This window comes from Serinus canaria, chromosome 8 (genome assembly GCF_022539315.1).
Source record: "Serinus canaria isolate serCan28SL12 chromosome 8, serCan2020, whole genome shotgun sequence".
Taxonomy (NCBI): Eukaryota; Metazoa; Chordata; class Aves; order Passeriformes; family Fringillidae; genus Serinus; species Serinus canaria.
Window position 1 is genome coordinate 25,942,108 of NC_066322.1, and position 20,371 is coordinate 25,962,478.

The following is a 20,371-nucleotide window of genomic DNA, read 5'->3' on the forward strand; positions in this document are numbered from 1 at the left end:
AAGGAACTTTTAAAAGACAATATTTTGGCAATTCTTTATCTGGATGCTCCTGCCAGGCATTTCCTCCTTGTTAAAATCAGTGTCACTGAATTGGATGAACTTGCAGCATTTTCTCCTTTTATTAAGGTTTTGCTAGCAGCAAGCAATACCAGATGCCAAAGGTCAGGGTGTGCTAGTAGGGTATAGCTGTGAATTTTATTGGAATTCTTCCTTAGACCCAGGACAAGTCTGGAAAATGAGACTTGAACTGGTTATATTGATCATGTTATCTTTTGATGGCAAAAGTAGGCCTGATTTCAGAATTTATAAAAATGTGTTGAAAGAAACCCTGACTAGATAGACATCTCCTTGGTCAGTAATGCCATAGGAAACTTCTAAGACCCATGGTTTTCTTTTTGATTTGATTTTTTTTAAAGAATTACAATATTTTTGGAGTTTTATACTTCTTGTTGTAAAAATTTCTAGGCATTTGTGAAAAATCCTAGTAAGTTTTGGAGCACCATCAATTGGGGTAGATAGGTAGGAGTCAAGGATTCAAATACACCACTTCTTCCATCTCCTGTGAAGTTTCACATGAATTTTCCACAACCCTCTGATACTGGGGTAATCAAGCATTTCTTGTTAGAAGCAGGCCTTAACCTTTCCACTTGCTTCTGGAGATTGTTCTGAGTTGGTGGTAGAGTCAGAAATACTCGAATTCAAATTGCAGTTTGATTACAAGAACATTTTTTCCTGATCTTTAGAAATACATTTGTGGCTTTACCAGAGGAGACATAATCAGAAATCTAATCTAAAAATCAGCAAACCAGAAGGAACTTGGACAAAATTACTTGCTACATGGATGAATCTGTTGGTTACCTTTTCATTTTTTGTCAGTTTTACAAACTGTTTGTAAAGTAGTGCCTATAGACCTATCAGAGAAAAAGGTGACATGGTCATGAATAAACTGGGTAATGTGGCATTTACTTGGGCTAATCTATCCTCATGTCCTCCAGAGAGTCAACCTTGTGGTGTGCTAGCCATTAAAAACCAGATCAAATCTCAGCCAAAATCCAATTTGGATTTTGAAGACAATTGCTTAAAGAATTGTCTTCAGCATTTAACCAAAGAATGCTTGATGTCATACCTGCTAAAGGTAACGTAACCCAAATAAAGCCCCAACATAGTTAAATAGAAATGGAAATACTGTGGGATCTACAAACAGATGTGGGGAAAAAACATACCCAAAATGCCATGAGGTGGTGTACAGAGCACCCCAGCTCTTGTGGGAGATCAAGGAGCTTCCAGGCTGAATCCTTGGGAGTAATTCTCAATTCATCCCATTCCATGCCAGTAGTAAAGCATCAAGCCTGGTACATTCAGAAGTTGACCTCTTGCCCAGTAGCACAAATAGTGTTTTTCTTCTGTCAACAGCATTCAGAGAGGATATGGCAGAATAAGGAGAATAAATTATGTGTCAGTAGCATAGGAGAGAGAGAGAGAGTGTTCAGAGTGGCAGAGGGAGAAGGAAAACAAACCACAAAGATAGTAAAGGTCATGGGTATCTTTTATTTTTCAGAACAACAGAGTTTATGGAGAATTGCTTTGTGTCTGATCTAATTTTGTTGGGATTTTTTTAGAGAAAAATGTCATCTCCTCTGTTGCTGATTGATGACTCAATCCTGCTAAGGGCTGAGCTGTTTTTTTACCTCTGTGACTGCTACAGTACAGAATGGTTTGGGTGGGGTTGGAAGAGGCTTCAAAGACCATCTCATTCCACTGCCCTGCCATGGGCAGGGACACCTTCCACTAGAGCAGGCGGCTCCAGCCTGGTCTTGGACACTTCCAGGGACAGTGCAAACACAGCTTCTCTGGGAAACCTGTGCCAGGGCCTCCCACCCTCACAGGGAGGAATTTCTTCCCACTATTCCCTCTCACCCTGCCCTGTGTTAGTGTGAAGCCATTCCCACTTGTCCTGCCACTTCCTGATGTAGAGTCTGTTCCTTGTAGCCCCTTCAGGTACTGGAACATGCTGTGAGGTCTCCACAGACCCTTCTCTAGGCTGAACAGCCACAACCTTCTCAGATTTTCTGCACTGGGCAGAAACTCCAGTCCTCATATCAACTTCATGGCATCCACTGTACTTGCTCCAACAGTTCCTTCTCCTTCTTAAGATAATTGTCACAACACATCACTTTCTTTTTTAAAGCTGCCTACATAATAGTATTGACATAGGTATTAGTATTATTCTCAGACTTCCTTTTCCTTCCACAGTCTTGAAGAACCATGGAATTGTCATTCTCTGTCACCCAGGTCTACCTTGCCCAGCATCTTGCAGCTAAAAGCTCTCAGCAGCAGCTTCTGAGAGGGATAAAAACCTCATGCTGGACAGGTGGTCAATATGTCCTCATCATCCTGCTCCCAAGTAGTTTTAAGATTGATTTAAGTGTTGAGAAAAACTGTCTGCTAGGGTGAGAGGACATGGCTTCAAGTTGGGCCAGGGCTGGTTTAATTTAGATATTAAGGATTTTTTTTTTTCTCTGAAAGGGTGACTAGGCTTTGGAGCAGACTGCCCTGGGCAGTGATGGAGTCACCATCCTTGAAAGCATTGAAGAAATGTGTGGATGTGGCACTTGAGGATGTGATTTAGGGGTGAGCACAGCAGTGCTGGGTTGTCAGGTGGACTCAATGATCTTTCTGAAAGGTCTCTTCCAGTTTAAATGATCCTCTGGGATTCTGTGAAATGCTTTGACAGCCTTCCAAAGTGAGCCTCATTTCCCAATTCCTTGGCAGTCATGTGGGTGATACAACAGTTCCTGGCTAGTGCAGTTCCAATGGTAATATGAGTAAAAGCAGCAGAGTCCCATCCCACCAGCTTTTTAACAACTAGAGAACAGTCTGTTTAGAAATTATAGGTAAATTTGCATACCTGGCCTAGAAAGAGACATGTTGTGGATTGTTTCTGAAGATCCTGTCTTGGGAATTCTCAAAATTTGGCCACTACCTGCTCAAAAACAGCTTGAGAAGAGTGGGACATAATGTGATAAACGATGTTTACTTCCTTTGGGCACAGCCATGTTAGTAATCTAAAATGATGAGAGAAGAGACACTTGGATACTAAATTTAGCTCCAGGTGTGACCTGCTAGGGCTGCTCAGATATGAACTATTGATCTGGCCCTGTGGCCAGGAACCCTTCTGTTCCTTCTGCTTGTGGAAAGCAGTTTTGTCCAAAGAGCAATAAATACAGCAGATAGTCAGAATTGGCAAAGTTCAGCTGCCCAGGGTATTTACTGAATTAACCTAAATACTGTGTTGACTTGCAGCATATTGATATGTAGCTGTTAAAAAAAAAGAGTAATCCTCTGTTTTTTTTCTCAGTTTCTGTTTCTCTGTTAATTAGTACTCTCTGAGTGTTGGATGCTCTCAGTTGAATAAAAGCTGATGCTGATTGAAAGAAAATCTATTTATAGACAGGAGCTGAATGACAAGGTATATGTTACAAAAACACTACAGAAGAACTGAGCATAAGCCAGACATCTTTTATTCAATGTCTTTAAAAGGAAGAGCTATTGATTTTTTTTTTCTTTTTTTCAAATACTGATTAGTAGAGAACCTGGGATTTTCTTGGATCACACATTCTACTTGGAGGGTTATAATATCTATGGAAAACAAGGAGAGGAAAAGGATTGATGATGTGTATAAGATGTGTTGGCACAATGTGCTGTCAGGTTTCACTGAAAGCAGGAATTTGGTAGGACATCAGTAAGAACAGAGCTACGTGCTGGTTTTGCAGATCATTTCAAACCCAGGCTGATTGACCTCATCACTTTTGTGTATTCTGTATTTTTTGCCTGTTTGTGATTGTGTTTTAGAGGGCTTCAAGTTATTATTCATATTCCCACGTGCATGTGGGGGGGAACTGCACAGAACCATAGAGAACTTGAAGGAACAAAATAAAAAATATGCCAAAAATCTGTTCCTTCAGCAAACACTTGGCTACTGAAACAATGTCATAATGTCAGTAACAAGCAGCTGGCAAGTCAGTGTTTAAATTTATGGCTTTTCAAGATTAGGAGGCAGTTTATTGAGGGTACCTCCAACTCCAGATATTAACAGATGTGTTCCACATCCTGGATAAACAAGTGGTGAATGTCTGTGTTGGCCTAGGAATCTTTACTTTCCATACAACATGTAGAAAAGTTTCAGTATTTGATCCTAAAGAAGCATGACACACCAGATTTCATGGTGCATGGTAATTTTCAATATTGAAAGCTCATTTTGGTTTTTCCCCCTTTTCCTTCTTTCCTTGGTGTTCAGGATCTAGCTGTTTTCAGCCAGTGAGGAGATGAAGTACAGGCAGGCAGCCTGCTTCAAAATCAGCTCTTTCAGCCTCACCAGAGGTGCAGACCTTTAAAATGGGCCAAGCAGATGAACTTGAACTGAGGCTCCAGCACAGAGAATCCCACACAGGTTTGTGTTGGAAGGGACCTTAAATCTCATCTCCTTCCACCCCCCTGCCATGGGTAGTGATACCTTCCACTAGAAAATGTAAATCATATTTCCATGTGTAAACACATGTGATAAAACCCAGCTTGAGTGAGTTAAAGGTCAGAGATAAGCCTTTGGAAGTGAAGTACAGCATGAAAATTGCCTACTCATGTACATAATGGTATATTCCTGATCCCACAGAGTTCTTTTGTTTTGGGTTGTTTTCTTCCTGGGATCTCTGCCTGGTGGTGCACACAAGGAGTAGTGCATATCTAATGAGCTGCTTTCTTTTTCTTTTTCTTTCCCCTTTGCTGGTTTTGCTTTTTATAACCCTGTGCCTCACTAGACACCATTCAGATCAGGATTTGAGGCTGGAGTTATTATTCTCCTATTTGGCATTTCTGCAGGACTCATCACTACAGCATTTCAGTGCTTCAGATGTTAATTGATTTTCATAACACCCCACTGAGATGGGGAATTATTATTAACCAGGGAAATGGAGCACAAGGAGATTGAGGTCAGAAGTGCTGCCCAGTTGGAATGCCAGCTTTGAGACACCTGTTATCTGGTTTATTATTTATTCAGTAGTCACATTAAACTCTTGAATTCCTTTAATTGCAACTGCAGTTCTGCATCTCTCATACTGAGTCAGAAGTTGGAATGCAGGCAGTACAGTAAGGAAAACTCAGCTGAGTGCTTTTGGCCTTTTTTTCATTAGGAATGTGCCTGTTTTCATGAAAGTCATTTTGGGCAAAAGTTGGGCAAGTATTAAGTCTCAAGAGATTTTTCTTCCTTAATAATTTCTTCTGGCTGATACAATGCTTATTCTTCAGTTCTTGGAACAAAATAAACAAGGCTCTACCTCCAGGAGTCTGTTCTGCTCCCTAATTGTAATTCATCACCAGAGTGGCTCCACTTGTGACAGCAAATGAGTAGAGATTCTTTTTGGAGTGTGTGTGTGAGATGCTCTTAATTAAAAAATTCCTGAAATGAATGCATAAAGATTGCCCTGTATTTCTTTATTATGATTGCTTATGTACTGCTAATTTTGTTTTAACGTTTATTTAACATAAACAGTTTTCTGTTCTCTCTGTTTTATTTCTGTGTTGATCTGCCTTCTGGCATCAATGGCCCATATTCAGCAGCTTCTTGATAGCTGGGGATGGCAGGAGTGTCAAGGAGTCAGCATTGCTCCACTGCAGGGATTCAGCTGTTCTAGAAGAGACACAACTCCAGGCAGAGCTTGTTCAGTAGCATGGCAGCTGTCATAGCATTGGCATGGGAAGATAATTTCCTCTGTAGAATATTTTCTCTGAGTTGACAGGAATTTTAGAAGTAGATGCCTTGATAGCCATCTCACCTTGGGTGTTTTTTCCTGATGAACTAACTAATCAAGACTCTCAGAAGAATAAAAATGGTCTGAAAACCTAAATGAAGGTGTCTGTAAACTCATGTGCTTTGGTACTTGAGAGCAGTGCTATCTACACACTCTACTTGGAAAAAGATAGAAACTTAACTAAAGTATTTTTGATATATTTTAAGTAGTTCTAAACTATTTTCCCCCTAGACTAATTACTTAGTTTATTTCCTTTATGGCTTTATTCTGTTTCAAGGAGAGGTTAAGAGAAGGAGTTAATTCTCCAGTTTTTGCATGTAAATCTTATTTTGGGCCCATTTAATTCTTTTCCTCTATATTTTTTAGACACAGCTTTCATTAATACGGCTGAATCAAGGCTGCTTCAGGCTCCTTTGAATTCAGTAAAATTCATGTGCATTTGGGCTTTTACACAAATATTTTTGGCCCTAACTTGGGCATTCTCCTTGTCAATTTCTGTGTGCTCAGTTACACTTTGGTTTTTCCACTCAAGACAAGAGAAGTACTGAGCAGCCAAGCACTATGTCTCAGCTTGACTCCTTGTGTGTGCTGGATGCGGTGATTTTCCTGAAACCTCCCCAGGATCTTCTCAAGTTCACACTGAAAAATATCTGTAACAGATTTCTAGAATAGCTTCTGTAACTTTGCTGGTAGATCTTAAATGCTGCTTCAGTCATTTTCTCACAATGTAACTGCATGGTTAGATGGATTTGGGAGGCAGACTGAAGTTCTCCAGCCTCTCTGGCATTTGGAAGCCACGTAAATGAAAAAAATCATCAAAGAAGTCTGATTAGAGAACTGCTTGCTATAATTTTTTTGTTATTAGCCGGTGTTTGTTTGCTTGTGATTTAGACAGTGTGGTCAATTTGGGTTGCTGATGGCTGCATGGGGCTTAGATGTCCTGAGAATAATGATGATAACACAGCCAAAGCATAAAAATGTGTTTATTTTCTCCTGTGGTGCCAGTTGGTATATTGAAAGCATCACCTTTCTTTGTAACCTTTCCTTTCATAGCATATAAAATGTGCCTGGCATTCTAGAGGGCTGGAACACCTCTCCTTTGAGGAAAGGATGGCTGAGAGAGCCAGGGGTGTTCAGCCTGGAGAAGAAAAGGATCCAGGGAAGCCTTAGAGCCCCTCCCAGTGCCTAAAGGGGCTCCAAAAGGGCTGGAGAGGGACTTTGGAAAAGGGCCTGGAGTGACAGGACAAGGGAATGGCTTCACAGTGACAGAGGGCAGGGATAGGTGGGATATTGGGAAGAAATTCTTCTCCTGTGAGTCAGTGAGGCCCTGGCAGAGGTTCCCCCATCCCTGCATCTCTGCAAGTGTCCAAGGCCAGGCTGAATGGGGCTTGGAGCAGCCTGGGATAGTGGAAGGTGTCCCTGCCCATGGCAGGGGGTGGAATTGGATGAGCTTTAGGGTCCTTTCCAACCCAAACCGTTCTGGGGTTCTCTGGCTTCACAAAACACAGATCTTGTTACTTTCTGGTGCTTCAGGTATTAATGTCAAACAAGGGGAAAGCCACAGCTGAGATCACTGAACATGAGAATAGTGGAATTGGATAGATCAATGATAGCCAAGATTCAGAGAAGCCATCAGCTTTAGGGAGACAACACCAAGTGATGTTTGAGCTCCTTGCAGCCATTTCCTTAGCTGCCACTGAAGGGAATGGAGAAGTGCAGCAGTGGCTGTCATCTCTGGGGTGGGATCATCTCCCCTGGAGTGACTCCTTGGGGTGTTTTGGATCCAAAAAGGAACTGGAGCTGGGAATTGCTGCAGACTTCTGGCCAAGCCTTCTTGGCAGCTGTGTTTTTTTTAAATGCCATAAAGTCTCTATAGTGAGCCTGTGCCGCACAGTGGCACAGGCTCACTATAGAGACTTTATGGCATTTAAAAAAAAACACTGAAATTCAGGAGATTACCTTCTTGCTGACTCCAGCAGGTGTAAAGAAGCTTTTTTATGGAGAATCCTGGTTAACAAGACACAATCTGAGAGCTTAGAAGCTTCTCTGTAACAGAAATACTCTGTTTTCCAGATAAAAGTTATTTGTAAGGGATTTGTATTCCAAGTTACAGGAGAAGGTTTTGTTGGTTTTTCCTTTAGGATTACAAAGGTAATGGAGAAAAGCACCATTTGATATTTGCCAACCTGAAGGTACAGCTCACTGGAACCTGGAGATAATTAACTGTTGTAGTTCCAGCTCTGACATTTTGATACAACTTCCTCATCCACACAGTGGTGTCCTTTAGGTGTGTTTGCAGTGATTCCCATCTTTTTATAAAAATCCTTTATGAGTTTTTAATTAACACTTTTTATTGTAGAGTCATGCATACAACATTTCAAATTAGTAGCTTTAAGCTTGCAAAACAGAGACAGCCTAATTTTTTGTGGGTTTGGGGGTTTTTTTGTTGTTTTTTTTTTTTTTTTTTTTGTGAGGGGAGGGGTTTTTGTGTGGTTTTTTTGTTTGTTTGTTTGGGTTTTTGTTTTGTTTGGGTTTTTTTTACTGCCAGGGCAATACAATTAGTATATGATCTGTGGTAAAACCTCACCAACAATTAAACAACTGGTAATGTCCTCAGAGTTCTAAAGCTGAACCTTAAGCCTGCAGGACAGAAAGCATGCCATGTTGCTCTTCTTCAACTGTCAAGCTATAACTGCATAAGAGACTAAAAAAGATTTTCATTTTCTTCTCAAAGCATTTTTGGAGAGGTCAGCAAAGCAGTTATCTGATGTATCCATGTTGAGTACATGCTGAATTTTCTATTATGTTCCATTTAATTACACTGTTAATGGGTTCATGTGTCAGGATTTTTCTCTTTTTTTTTCTAACAGGATTCTGCTCAGGAGAGTGTCATCAAACGAGATATCCATCGTACATATCCAGCACATGATTATTTTAAGGATACAGAAGGAGATGGACAGGAATCTCTGTACAAAATCTGTAAGGTACAGTCAGTACTCTCAATTTTCAACTTCCATATTTTGTGTGACTTTCTTTTGCCCTGCTAACCCTGTTCTGGTCCAAGTTGTTAATCAGTAACATTTTAAAGCTTTGTTTAGATTGCATGTGGAGACTGTGGTGTTTCTGCATTCCCTTTTATAGCCTTGCATTTGGTACCTCCTAAGGGGCAGGTGAGAGGAGCTCAGGCTGGCTTTGCTGAGGTGGGAGGGAGGCACCTCTTCACAGGGAGTGGTGTAGGAGCTCCTCTTTTGCTCTGAGGGGGAGAAACAGACCCTCAGAGCAAGCTCTGCTGTGAGGTTAAACCAGAATGTCTGTAGATAATTACCTGGAGAACAAACTTTTGACCATTCCACGAGCAGTGTGTGAGCAGAGTTTTTCACCCTGAGCTGCCAGATCACCTCTGATGATAAACACTCCTAAAGTTTTCCACTTTGCACCTGGGAAAGTTGAGGTACTAAATCAATAGGTTTGTCCATCTTGTACAGACAGACTTCTGTTGTTTGAGAGAGATCCAGAAGGTAAAATATTGCAGCCAAGCAGGGACTGTTCTGCCTGGCAGTTGTAGGCTTTGCTGTGGTTTTGGCAGTCATTTTTTTTTTCACTTTTTTTTTTTTCCTAAAATTCATGTAGAATATTCTGTAGAATGTTATATAATGTAGAATTTATTCTGTTCCTATAGAACGAATGATTGCCTTAGGCAAAGCCATTTCCCTTGCCTTTCCTCTTCCTTGTTGCTGTTTCCACCTCCTGCTGATTTACTAGAAATGATGGAGGTGTCATAGCAAGCAGAACAAAGTGCTCAGCCTTTGGGGTATAATGACACATTTTCCTGTTCCCCAGATAAATTCTGTGGTGATACAAATTCCTATTCAAATAATAATTTGGATGACTATTAAATATAGCTGCTTAGCTACTGGGATTCAGTATTGTGAGCAATTCACAGTTGAAAAGAAGCACAAAATTAGAGAATAAAGAGAACTTTCAACCAATGGTAGTGATTTCTTTCTAATCTTAAAGGGCTCTAGAGGGCTGCAGGAAACAGTTCCTGTGCCAGTCTATGAAAAGAAAAACAATGCAGGCAATTGTGGGCTTCTCACTTTGATACCACTTAAGTGAACAATGATGAGATAATTCAGTTTTTCAATAATTAAATGTGAGAAGTATGTTCTAATGAAAGCCTGGGAGTTTACTGAAAATAGATCATGACAAGCTAACACAAAAAGCCAGAAGTACAGGTTCCATTGGGGAAGGTGTTTTGGTTGGAATTGTGTAGCTCCTGTAGCCTGCCAAGCTCAGAATGTATAAATGCTGGACAAGGTAGAGCATGAACAAGATACACTTGTGGAGTAAAGATAATCTTTATGGAGTTAAAGATTGGCCAGCGGGTTCCTAAACAAGCACTGAATAAATGGATTTCACTCAAAGCATTAGGAATATCCCTTCTACACTCCCTGTACTCTGGTAAGTCACCTGGAAGGATCCAGAAAGTCCTTTCTCATGAAGAGATGGTGGTGACACAGAGAAAAAGGGGATGGTAAATAATGAGGTGTAAAGGATGTGGAGATGGATGGACCTTCTGTAGGAGCAGTTTGACTTGAGCAACTCAGTGTTTTGCAGCTGCTTTTAGTTACAGTGTCCAGAACTAAAGGCACCTATTCTACATTGGAAAGAATCTGTAAAGTTCTGTGAGGGTGATGAAAGAATTTGGGAATATTCTTTGAAAAGAAAAATTCTTTTTCATTAAGGTATGTCTCAGTCTGTTTTGTTTAATAAAAAACAAATGAAGGAGTGAATCTGTCAAAACTGGAAGCAACTTAGAGGAATTATCTGTCCAGCAGGCAGCTTCAGGGAGGCACAGACCTTCCTGGGTTGTTTCCTTTCTGTAGGAAATGTGAATAATTCTGCATGTTTTCTAAATTTGGAGGCTTTCCTTGCTCTCAAGGCCTCTCCTGCTGCTGCAGAGAAAGTTGCTGTAGCTGTTAGTTATTGTATCAAGGTGCCCCCAACCTCAGGAGTGATGTGCTCTGGCTCCATGATTCAGAAGGCTGAACAATTGCTTTATTAAAAATATACTGTATTACATTAATACTATATTGTAACTATACTCAAGAGATATTATACTATAGTGTACAAAAGATACTAAAGGAAAACCACGACTGAGACAGTCAGGACACAGCTTTGACCCAATTGGCCAAGGAAACAAAACAACCCTCAGCAGAATCCAATTGACAAATCACTTTGGGTAAACAATCTCAATAACCCATTCCACATGTGCCAAACAACAGGAGCAGTGAATAGAGATAAGAATTGTTTTCTTCTCTCTGAGCTTCTCACTGCCTTCCCCGGGAAAAATCCTGGGAGAGAGAATTATGTTTCTCTGTTCAGAGAATGTCAATGGCACAGTTAGTTCTCTTTTCTTGAAGGATATTGAAACTCAGAGGTGCTGCATTCTTGACAAAGTCAAGCAGAAACTCCAGGAGGCCTGTGTGGATGAACAAGGTGCTCCTGGACAAACTCTAAGACAAGAGGAAACCTACAGAGGGTGTAAACAAGGACACCTGGTCTGGTAGGAATACAGAGGAATTGTCCAAGCAGACAAGGATCAGGTTTAGGAAACTGAAGCCCTGAGAGAATTAAATGTGGCCGTGGATAGGAAGGATGACAAGAAAATATTCCATGGGTACGTCTGTGATAAAACTGAGATTAGAGAAAGTGTGGGAGAAAATGTTCCTTCCTGTCCAGAAGGAAAGGGCAAACCTGCTTAACCCTGGACACAGACAAGGCTGAGGTACTCAATGACTTTTTTTGCCTCTGTTTTCACTGGCAAGTGCTCCAACATCACTGCTGAGGCCACAGAAGGCAAAGACAGGGACAGAGAGAATGAAAAACTGCAGGAGAAGATCAGGTTTGAGATGATCCAAGGAGCCTGAGAGGCCATGGAACCTGGTGAGATGCATCTGTGGCTCTGAGAGAACTGGCAGATGAAGTTACTAAGCCACTGTTCATTGTGTTTCAGTCATGGGTATCCTGTGAAGTTCCCACTGAGTGAAAATGGGGAAACATAACCCCCATTTTTAAAAAAGGCAAGAAGAGAAGGCTCCAGAGAGGCCTTAGAGCTCCTCCCAGTGCCCGAAGGGGCTCCACAAGAGCTGAAGAGGCACTTTGGAAAAGGACTTGGAGGAACAGGACACAGGGAATGGCTTCCCACTGACAGAGGGCAGGGATAGGTGGGATATTGGGAGTTCTTTTCCTGGCAGAGGGTGCCCAGAAAAGCTGTGGCTGCCCCATCCTTGCAGCTCTGGCAGTGTCCAAGGCCAGGCTGGCAGAGCTTGGAGCAAGCTGGGCTAGTGGAAGGTGTCCTTGCCCATGGCAGGAGGTGGAATTGGATGAGCTTTAGGGTCCTTTCCAACCCAAACCATTCTGGGATTCTGTCATCTTTGATCACAGACCTCTCTGTGTGTCCATCAAGTTGAGGGCTGCTCTTGCTGTGAAGCATTTTGTGTGTACCTGGAGTTTAATGAGCTCTGTCACCAAACACTTGTTCCTGATGGAACATGTTCTGCATAGCAGCTTTGCAGTCACTTTCTAATTCCCTCCTCCAAACAGCTTTGTCTCATCAGCAGCCTTTGTGCTATTTTTGTGGTTTTATTTTTATTGTGCTATTTTTATGTGTTCTTTAAGGTTTGTGAATGTTTGCAGCACATCTTTCTGCAGGACTCTGTGAGTGACCTCACCTTCACACTCTGGGTTGGAACTGACTTTATTCCTGCCTTTGGCTTTCTCTCCTTTAATCAATTATTTGGGTGTGTAAGGGCAGCTCAGTTCCCTGAAAAGCCTTTGGGATCTTGGCAAAGGGTTTATAAAAATCCTGGTGATCTTTGTGACTCCCTCATTCTTCCATGTGCTTGTTGATTCAGAGGATTTGGGAAGCATTGCTCTCTGGTAGAACAGCCACATCCAGTCTTCAACATGGAATTGTTCATAAATTTACTGAGAACATGGAAGGGTTTATACCTACTTGGCAGTATTGAGATCAGTCACAACTGCTGGGGAGGTTTCCAGGCAGAGATTTCCAACATTTTCACTTCTCCTTCATCCTCTCATAGTTTTCTTAAATGACTGTGGCTGTGACAGATGTCTGACTGAACCTTGAATTTATGATTAATAAACTGTTTTCTCTAGTATATTTCTTTTTCAAGAAATATTGTTAAAGCTTAATTAATTTGCTTATAAAATTGTCATTCCATTGGGAATAAAAAATAATAATCTGTGTTGAAAGTAATAATGTGGCAGCTTTGTATTACTACAATAACTTTTACCAGAGGTGCTGGGTACTTATCCCTTTATTCTAATGTAAAAGCAAGAAGTTTGAAGGATGGAATTATTGAATGTGGCTGGGAAGGGTCTGTCCTCAAGTGAGAGGGCAGAAAGCTGAAGAGCATTTTCTTCATTCTCCACTGAAATGAGAGATTATCTGAGCTGTCAGATAAAAAGGAAAATCATTAAAAGCTCACTGCCTGTTTTTAACAGGTCTGCCAGTTTTTGTTCCAACTCTTTATCTCCTCTTCAGAACAGTAGGAAACCAGGAGAGATGGGAACTTTTTCTGTTGCAGAACATTTATGTGACAAAGTACCTAAAAATAAACTTCAGGACTGACAGTGGTGATAAGGAATGAAAAGAGTTTCAGATTCTAGACTGGAGATTTCACTTGAGGACACCACTTAAGCTGGATTTTCACAGAGCAAATTTTGGGGCATCTTTGGGAAAACTGCTGCTTCTTGCCTGCTTTCTGTTGAAATACTCTGCAAATTTTAGCTGTGTTTGAAGAGCTCACCTCAGTGTTACAGTGCATAGCTGAGGAGTGCTCAGTGCCTGCTTCCAAGCTCTGTCCATACAGCTGGAGGCTCCAGGGAATCAGAGCACCTGGCAGAATTAATCCTCTCAGCTCTCTGCAGTGTGTGCAGTGCAGAATTTAACACAAGATGTGCTTTCCCTAATTTTCTGATTAGAGGAATTCCTGTGGGGAGTTCCTTTAATGGGGAACAGGGAGCACAGTGCAGGAAAATCAGTCAGGTGAGCTGGGACTGGGCAGACTGGGAAAACATGATTTTCAGAAAATGGTAGAATTACTCCTCAGAGGTTCAGAGTTGCTGTTAGTGTTTCTCAGTAAGCTGAGGCCTTGCAGAAGGATATGAATCATTTGTATCAGGATCTATTTTATTACTAAATATTTATCCCTTTGTGAATGAGATTTGTAGGTTTTTTTCCCCCAATCCTGGTCTTGCCTGAAGGTTTTAGGTGCAGGATCAGAGTGGTAGCTGGCTTGCTGTGAGACCAAACACTTTGTTTTAGTTACAGTGTGTGTTTTTTGGTACCCACATTAAGAGAATAACAAACTGCATCCTAGCAATGCTTACCCTGAGTGGGCTCTTTTATGGAATGTTTTACTTTTTGTTCCTGTATATTGAAATATGGAAATCCCTCTGAGCTGCTCTTCTGTAACCAGCAGCTTCTAAGCCCATGATAAGCTGTGAGTGATGGGTTATGCTTCAGCAGAGCTGCTGCAAAGTGATGGCTGAAAGTCTGATTTTCACAAGGTTTTTTTTTTTTTTACATTTTCATTTCCATTTTATTTCAGCATATCTTTTCAGGTAGTCACCTCGCTGTGCATGTATTCTTCCACATTTTTCATTAATAACTCCTTAGAGTTACAAATGGGAAGTTTCAGTGTTTGTCCAGGTGTAATTTTTTGTCAAAGAGCAGATCTCTTTTGTTCCTGCAGAAATCTATTTGCCAATTATAGGATAAACAATTTCACAATCAGTTTCAATTTTCACAATCAGTGAAAAATTATTTTTCACCTATTTTTAGATGTTTATTTTCTTTGCTCCTGGGTTGAAGGAGCAGTGCTAGGTAATATTGTCTTGTTTCATTCAAAGGATTTTTAGTGCTACCTTGTTTTCTTCTGTTTGCATGGCAATAAGGATCCTTCTCTGTGCAGCTGTGCTCAGCAGCCCCATTCTTGCACACAGTGAAAGATGCAATGAAATGATGTAGAATTTTCTGCTGAGCCTGTACCAGTGGGGAGGTCAGCCTGGAATCCTGAAGAATTCTGGGAGTGCTCTGTTTGGGGCCTGCCTGGGTGAGAGTGAAGATTTCTTCATCCTCTCAGCTCTCCCAGCTCTGGCAGAGGCACATTGTGTAACAGCCTCTGCCTGGTACTCCCTAAGTGAGTAACTAATGTCTAAAAATACAGTTTTCAGTTAATGCAGAAATGCCTTGTGCAATGTGATACATACTCAATGCTGCACCCATAGGAATGTTATTACTTTCAGACTGTTAGATTTATTATCAATTCAGGTATGGAGTTTTAAATTCTGCTGTTACTAAAATTGTTTAGTGACTGAGCATGTAATAAAATACCTTGTTGTGAAAACATTAAAATAAAATTAAAATTAAAAAATATAATAAAATATCAATAATTTTAATTGATAATAATTCAGATAATGAGAAAAATAATAAAAATACCTTGTTGGGTGAAAAGTCTGCATCAAAGTATGGATGTTTTCCTGAGACACACTGAGTTTCAGACACCATGGAAGTCTTCTAAGTCTCCTAAAGCAGATTTCAGCAGAGCTACATCTGTGTTAAACACTGAGTAGCTTCCCTTGGTCATTTCATGGAGAGGCATAACCTCTCCTCTTCCTCATTTCAATCTGCTGGCACTCACAGACAGAAGTTCCCGAAATCCAAGCTGAAGTTTTAAATTCAGCCATCTTTCCCTTCATCTTTTAAATGCTAGTACATGGAATTTTTCTGTCAACAGAAAACTCTGATCTTGGGAGATTTTCCTCTTAATTAATTTGGAGAAGAGTTTCTGCCCAGCTCTGGGTTCTTGGTTCACTTTCCCAAAGTGCAGATGGTTCTCAGTCATGGACTTGGAGAAAAATCTGCTTCCAAAGAATTCACTTTCTAATGGTGATGCACTAATAACTCCATAGTAGCTCTTTTCAGACTACAGATAATTATTAAAAAGATCTCTCAATTCTGTGAAATCTTCACTTAGTTAAAAATGAATGAAAACAGGCTTCAAATCAGAACCTCCATTAAATCCCATTTATGAGACAGAGAATATTTAAAATCTCAGTTAACTGGGGAATTGTAATTGAAAGTTCCTCAAGAGTTTAGGAGAATAATAAGTTAAAAACTGTGAGGTGTCACAGGTTGTCTTGGGAAAATCCCATCCTCTTGAAAATAAGAAGTTACAATGACTGCAGTGGAAATAGGAGATTTGGGATTTTGCTTTGTTTTTATATTTCATGTGGAAAATGAAAGTTAGAAGCATAAATCTTAAATAGTCAATCTTAGCCTGTTAGTTAATGATATGATATTATGGTGGTATCTGTAGGCAGCATCCTTATTTTTGAGGTTATTCTGGTTAATTACATCATATTTCAGCACTATCAAATCCCATAGGTTGCTTAAAAATAAAACAGTATAATTGGAAATGTGATGTGCATTAAGATTCCAAAGTCTCTCTGCATTGGGTAGATGCAATGAAATCCTGCATATTTTAGAGACCTCATTAAAAACTAAACCTTTTCTTGTCAGGATCATGATGTTTTGACTTAAGAGCAGACTCTTTCTTTGTTTGTTCGAATTCTGATGCGGAACTGAAGTTTGTGTCCAAACAGTTTGTGTTTGTATCTGCACACAGCTGCTTGTCAAGATCAGATTTTGGGGAAGGACCTTGTGGAAATGAATTTCAAAACAATTCTTTTTCAAAAAAACTTTTTTAAAAAGTGGAAAAAAATTGATCAAGCAGTTAAATTTTTTTCATGGTTTTTGTTTGCTTCAAGGGCATTTTAATAATTACATCTTTTTGCTGGGGCCCTTTGACATTTTTTTCCTATGTAGGCAGTGTCCGCTAATTAATTTCATATTTTTATTTAAACCAAATTATCCACTACTTGCTGATTTGTAGTTCTGTGGATCAACCTTTTTAGAAAAGTTTCCATTTTTTAATCTCTTCTGTTTTAAGCAGACCATTAGTGGTTTACCAGTTTACTTTTCCCCTCAAGCTTTTTGGGTGAATACTGTCCGTTCTTCAGAATTTTTCAGTAATTTTTTTCCTTTTAATTTATGATTTCTTCTGATATTCTGTTGGACACAGATCCTTCAACACATCCTCTGTTAGAAATGGTTCCAGCAGGATAATAAACCCTGTGATTCTTCTTTGATAACACAAACACAAGGAAAGTTCACAGGGATTTTCTGCTGGAGCTTAAATACAACTTCCTCACATTGACCAACTATTTTCCAAGCAGAGACTTTGCCTTCCTGCTCTGGATGTGTTTGAAATGGATTTATTATGAGCTCAAAGGTGTTTAGGAAGTTGATTATGAGAAACTTTGCTGTTCTTCCTTCATATTTTAGTATTTAACAGCAGAGTGAGGATTTTTTTTGTACCCTCCTTGTTTTCCCTCTTTTGCTGTAACTTTATCTTCTTTCAGGATCTCATAAGTATGTTTTTATTTCTTAAAACTTTCTGTACTTTTCAATCTATGTCAGTTTTGGAAGCAGTTTGTTTTCTACAGTGTGTTGGTTTCTCAATACTTATTTTAAAATAACTTGTTTGGATCAATTTATTGCTATTTTCAGCAAATTATTCACTATAATGCTTTTCACAACAGAGAACCCCCAGGCACTGATAATTTGATGTTCATTTTTCAGCCTAGATTTTTTTTTTTAAGTAAATTAGAAGTGGTTTTTTATAGTAGGAAGAAATCATAAATCAAATTTCTCATTTGCAATTCTGCACATCTGTTTCTAAGTGGAGCTGGGCTATCAAAACCAGGAATAATACATCATTTAGGAAAGCTACAGAGACAAGACATTAGGCATCTCCAAACTGGTAGATCTGGGCAACAAATAGATAAAGACTCATGATGGTGATTAACCAGTGAATGATTCTAGTTAATGATATAAAATATTAATTTAAGCATCTAAAGTTATTTCTGTAAATTTAATACTTAGTAGCTAATTAACTTCTTTATGGAGAGCATCCTCTTTTTTCCCAACTGAATTTTGTATCTGCCATTGCACACTTCTCAGGTTAGATTTTATGTTTGACTTTTGTGACCAGAGCTGTTTTAAACTGGTTAGCTGGATTGTGAGGGTTCATTAAACATTTTACAGTGATTTCTGTGTCTTCTTGAATTTTCTTGTCCACTGAAACTGAGCAATGGGCTGGGATTATTTTCACTCATTTGCTGACTAATGCCATCTAACAGCTTTCAAAGGAGTGGTGAGCAGCACAGACAAAGGGCAGAGGGCTGCAAGTCCTGGGTCAGCTTTTCCCAAAGGAAATGTAAGGCTGAATTGTTCAGAAACTGTGACCTTTAAAGGAATACTCAGAATATTCTGCACTTGGAGAAATCCTGTCCTCCAGAGTCATTGCAGAATTCCTCACAAGTCCATCAGCCTGAAAAGTGGATTGTCTGATCCTTGTGGCTCCTTCCTCCCTGGCTCTGCCCTTTGCTTTGCTTTTCCCTGGCTGGACCCTCAGTATTTTGCTTTTTCTCTCAGGATGTCCCTCCCTCTGGTGTCAGTCCTGCTGCTCCTGCTTCGACTTTCACAAGTTTCCATAAATCCTTAACATCCTCTGACAGCTCTTTAAAAACAGTATCTGTCTTCTCATCTTGGAAAAGTAAAGGGGAAGGAAAGGTTATTTTAGTTTGGGGGTTTTTTAAGAGTAAGGAAAAGCATGTCTGTCATAGCGTAGGAAAAGGAGTTTTGTTCATTCTTCAGCATAACAAGGGCATGGAAAAACTGTTTCTGATGAAATCTTCAGGTTAGAGTAGTTCTCAGCAGTTTTCTAACCTTAGGTCCTGTACTTGCATAATGTCAGAACTTGTTTTTCCAAAAACAAACGTTCACTTTCCCCCCAGCACTAACTACCCTGGTTTTCATGTTCTATTTGTTGCACTGGTAAAGTTCTATCATTAACACTGAGCTGAATTATCCTTGATTTAGGTGAAGGGAAATTGCATCCATCTCTTTCTAGGCTGATTGAAAAATAAAATTAATAATTTACAACTACAACTCCAGCATCTGTGGAGGGTTGAGAGGGACCTGTGGGTGTTTTTAGAAGAGCCCTGAAAGCACAAAAGTGATTTAAAGTTTTAGCCCCTATGTGATTTTAGCCTGAGCAGTGTTGCACAGAGAATCAGGGAATGGCTTTGCCCGGAAGAGACCCTGAAGTTCATCCCCTCCCACCCCTGCCATGGGCAGGGACACCTTCCACTGTCCCAGGGTGCTCCAAGCTCCATCCAGCCTGGCCTTGGGCACTTCCAGGGATGCAGGGGCAGCCACAGCTTCTCTGGGCACCCTGTGCCAGGGCCTGCCCACCCTCCCAGGGAGGAATTTTGTCCCAATGTCCCATCTAACCCTGCCCTGTGCCCATGGGGAGCATTCCCTGTGTCCTGTCACTCCAGCTCCTGATGGAATCAATCTCTTCAATTTCCTTGCAGGCCCCTTGAGACCCTGGCAGTGTCCTGAACAGCTCCTTGATGTCACAGTTTGGTGATGCCTGTGCTTTTTAAATACAGTTTGGTTTTCTTTTTTCTAGGCCTATTCTGTCTATGATGAAGACATTGGCTATTGCCAGGGACAGTCCTTCCTTGCAGCTGTGCTTCTGCTTCATGTGAGTTAATTGCAGAATGGAAGCTTTGATGTTTGAAACCAAGGCAGCTGTGAAATCAGTTGCAGTGCAGCCATGCTGTTTGACAGATATTTATTGTTATTTATTTGCCTGTATTAATTTTCCTCTTGTTGCTTTTTGGCTGTAGAGATTAATGCTTTCTATCTTCATGAATGTAGATTTCCTTTATCTGGCAGAAATCAATTAAATTCTCAAGTATTTCTGTGTCAAACCTGGAACTAATTTGTTACATATTAATTTTTTCTTTTAATTTTGTTGTCACCTAAGTAAGCTCCCTTTGTGTTTATGGGGAATTTAACTACAGGAAACATTCTCAGAGCAGATCATCAAAGCAAGAAGTCTCACTGATTTTTTGGAAGATTTTTTTCTACTAGGGATATTTTGTAATATCTTCTGAGGGAAAGCTGATTTTTTTAACCTTGATATTTTAGCCTGTAATCAAAAACTGCACAAACTTTGATCTGTTGCTTCCTTTATAAACACATGGGTGTATGTCCAGAAATCAATAAATAAATACACAGTTTTATAGGTGCAAGGTGCTTTACATCTGATGTCTCAGTGGCAAAGCAGCAGATTCAAAGAGTGTATTTATTGAGGTAAAGTCTATCTGAATAAGCCCAAAGCTCAACCCCAATTCTTACTCAAGCTCTTGACTGCTTTTTCTCTCAGGTTTTAATTAGTAAAATCAGCCAGGATTGAAATACCTTTTGAAGTGTGGGTTTGAGACAGCTGCTGGTGCTATGTATGTTACACACACGCTTCCCAGGGCATTTGGAGCTGAAATTCAGATTAATTTAACTTGTAATTCCTAGGGAGAGCTGTGATTCCTTGAAGTCTTGAGAA

General features: G+C 40.1%; 1 protein-coding gene across 3 annotated transcripts in view; it reads left to right on the forward strand.

Annotated features, from left to right (window-relative positions):
- The window catches only part of RABGAP1L (RAB GTPase activating protein 1 like), a 226,017-nt gene that overhangs the window by 112,643 nt on the left and 93,003 nt on the right, over positions 1-20,371 (forward strand). For 2 of the 3 annotated variants that reach the window (XM_030226690.2, XM_030226691.2), the window contains exons 14-15: positions 8,675-8,788; positions 19,436-19,510. In XM_030226690.2, coding sequence (XP_030082550.1) covers positions 8,675-8,788; positions 19,436-19,510 — 189 coding nt within the window. The remainder of the gene's footprint in view (positions 1-8,674; positions 8,789-19,435; positions 19,511-20,371) is intronic. The other variant, XM_050977169.1, reaches the window with a different exon arrangement.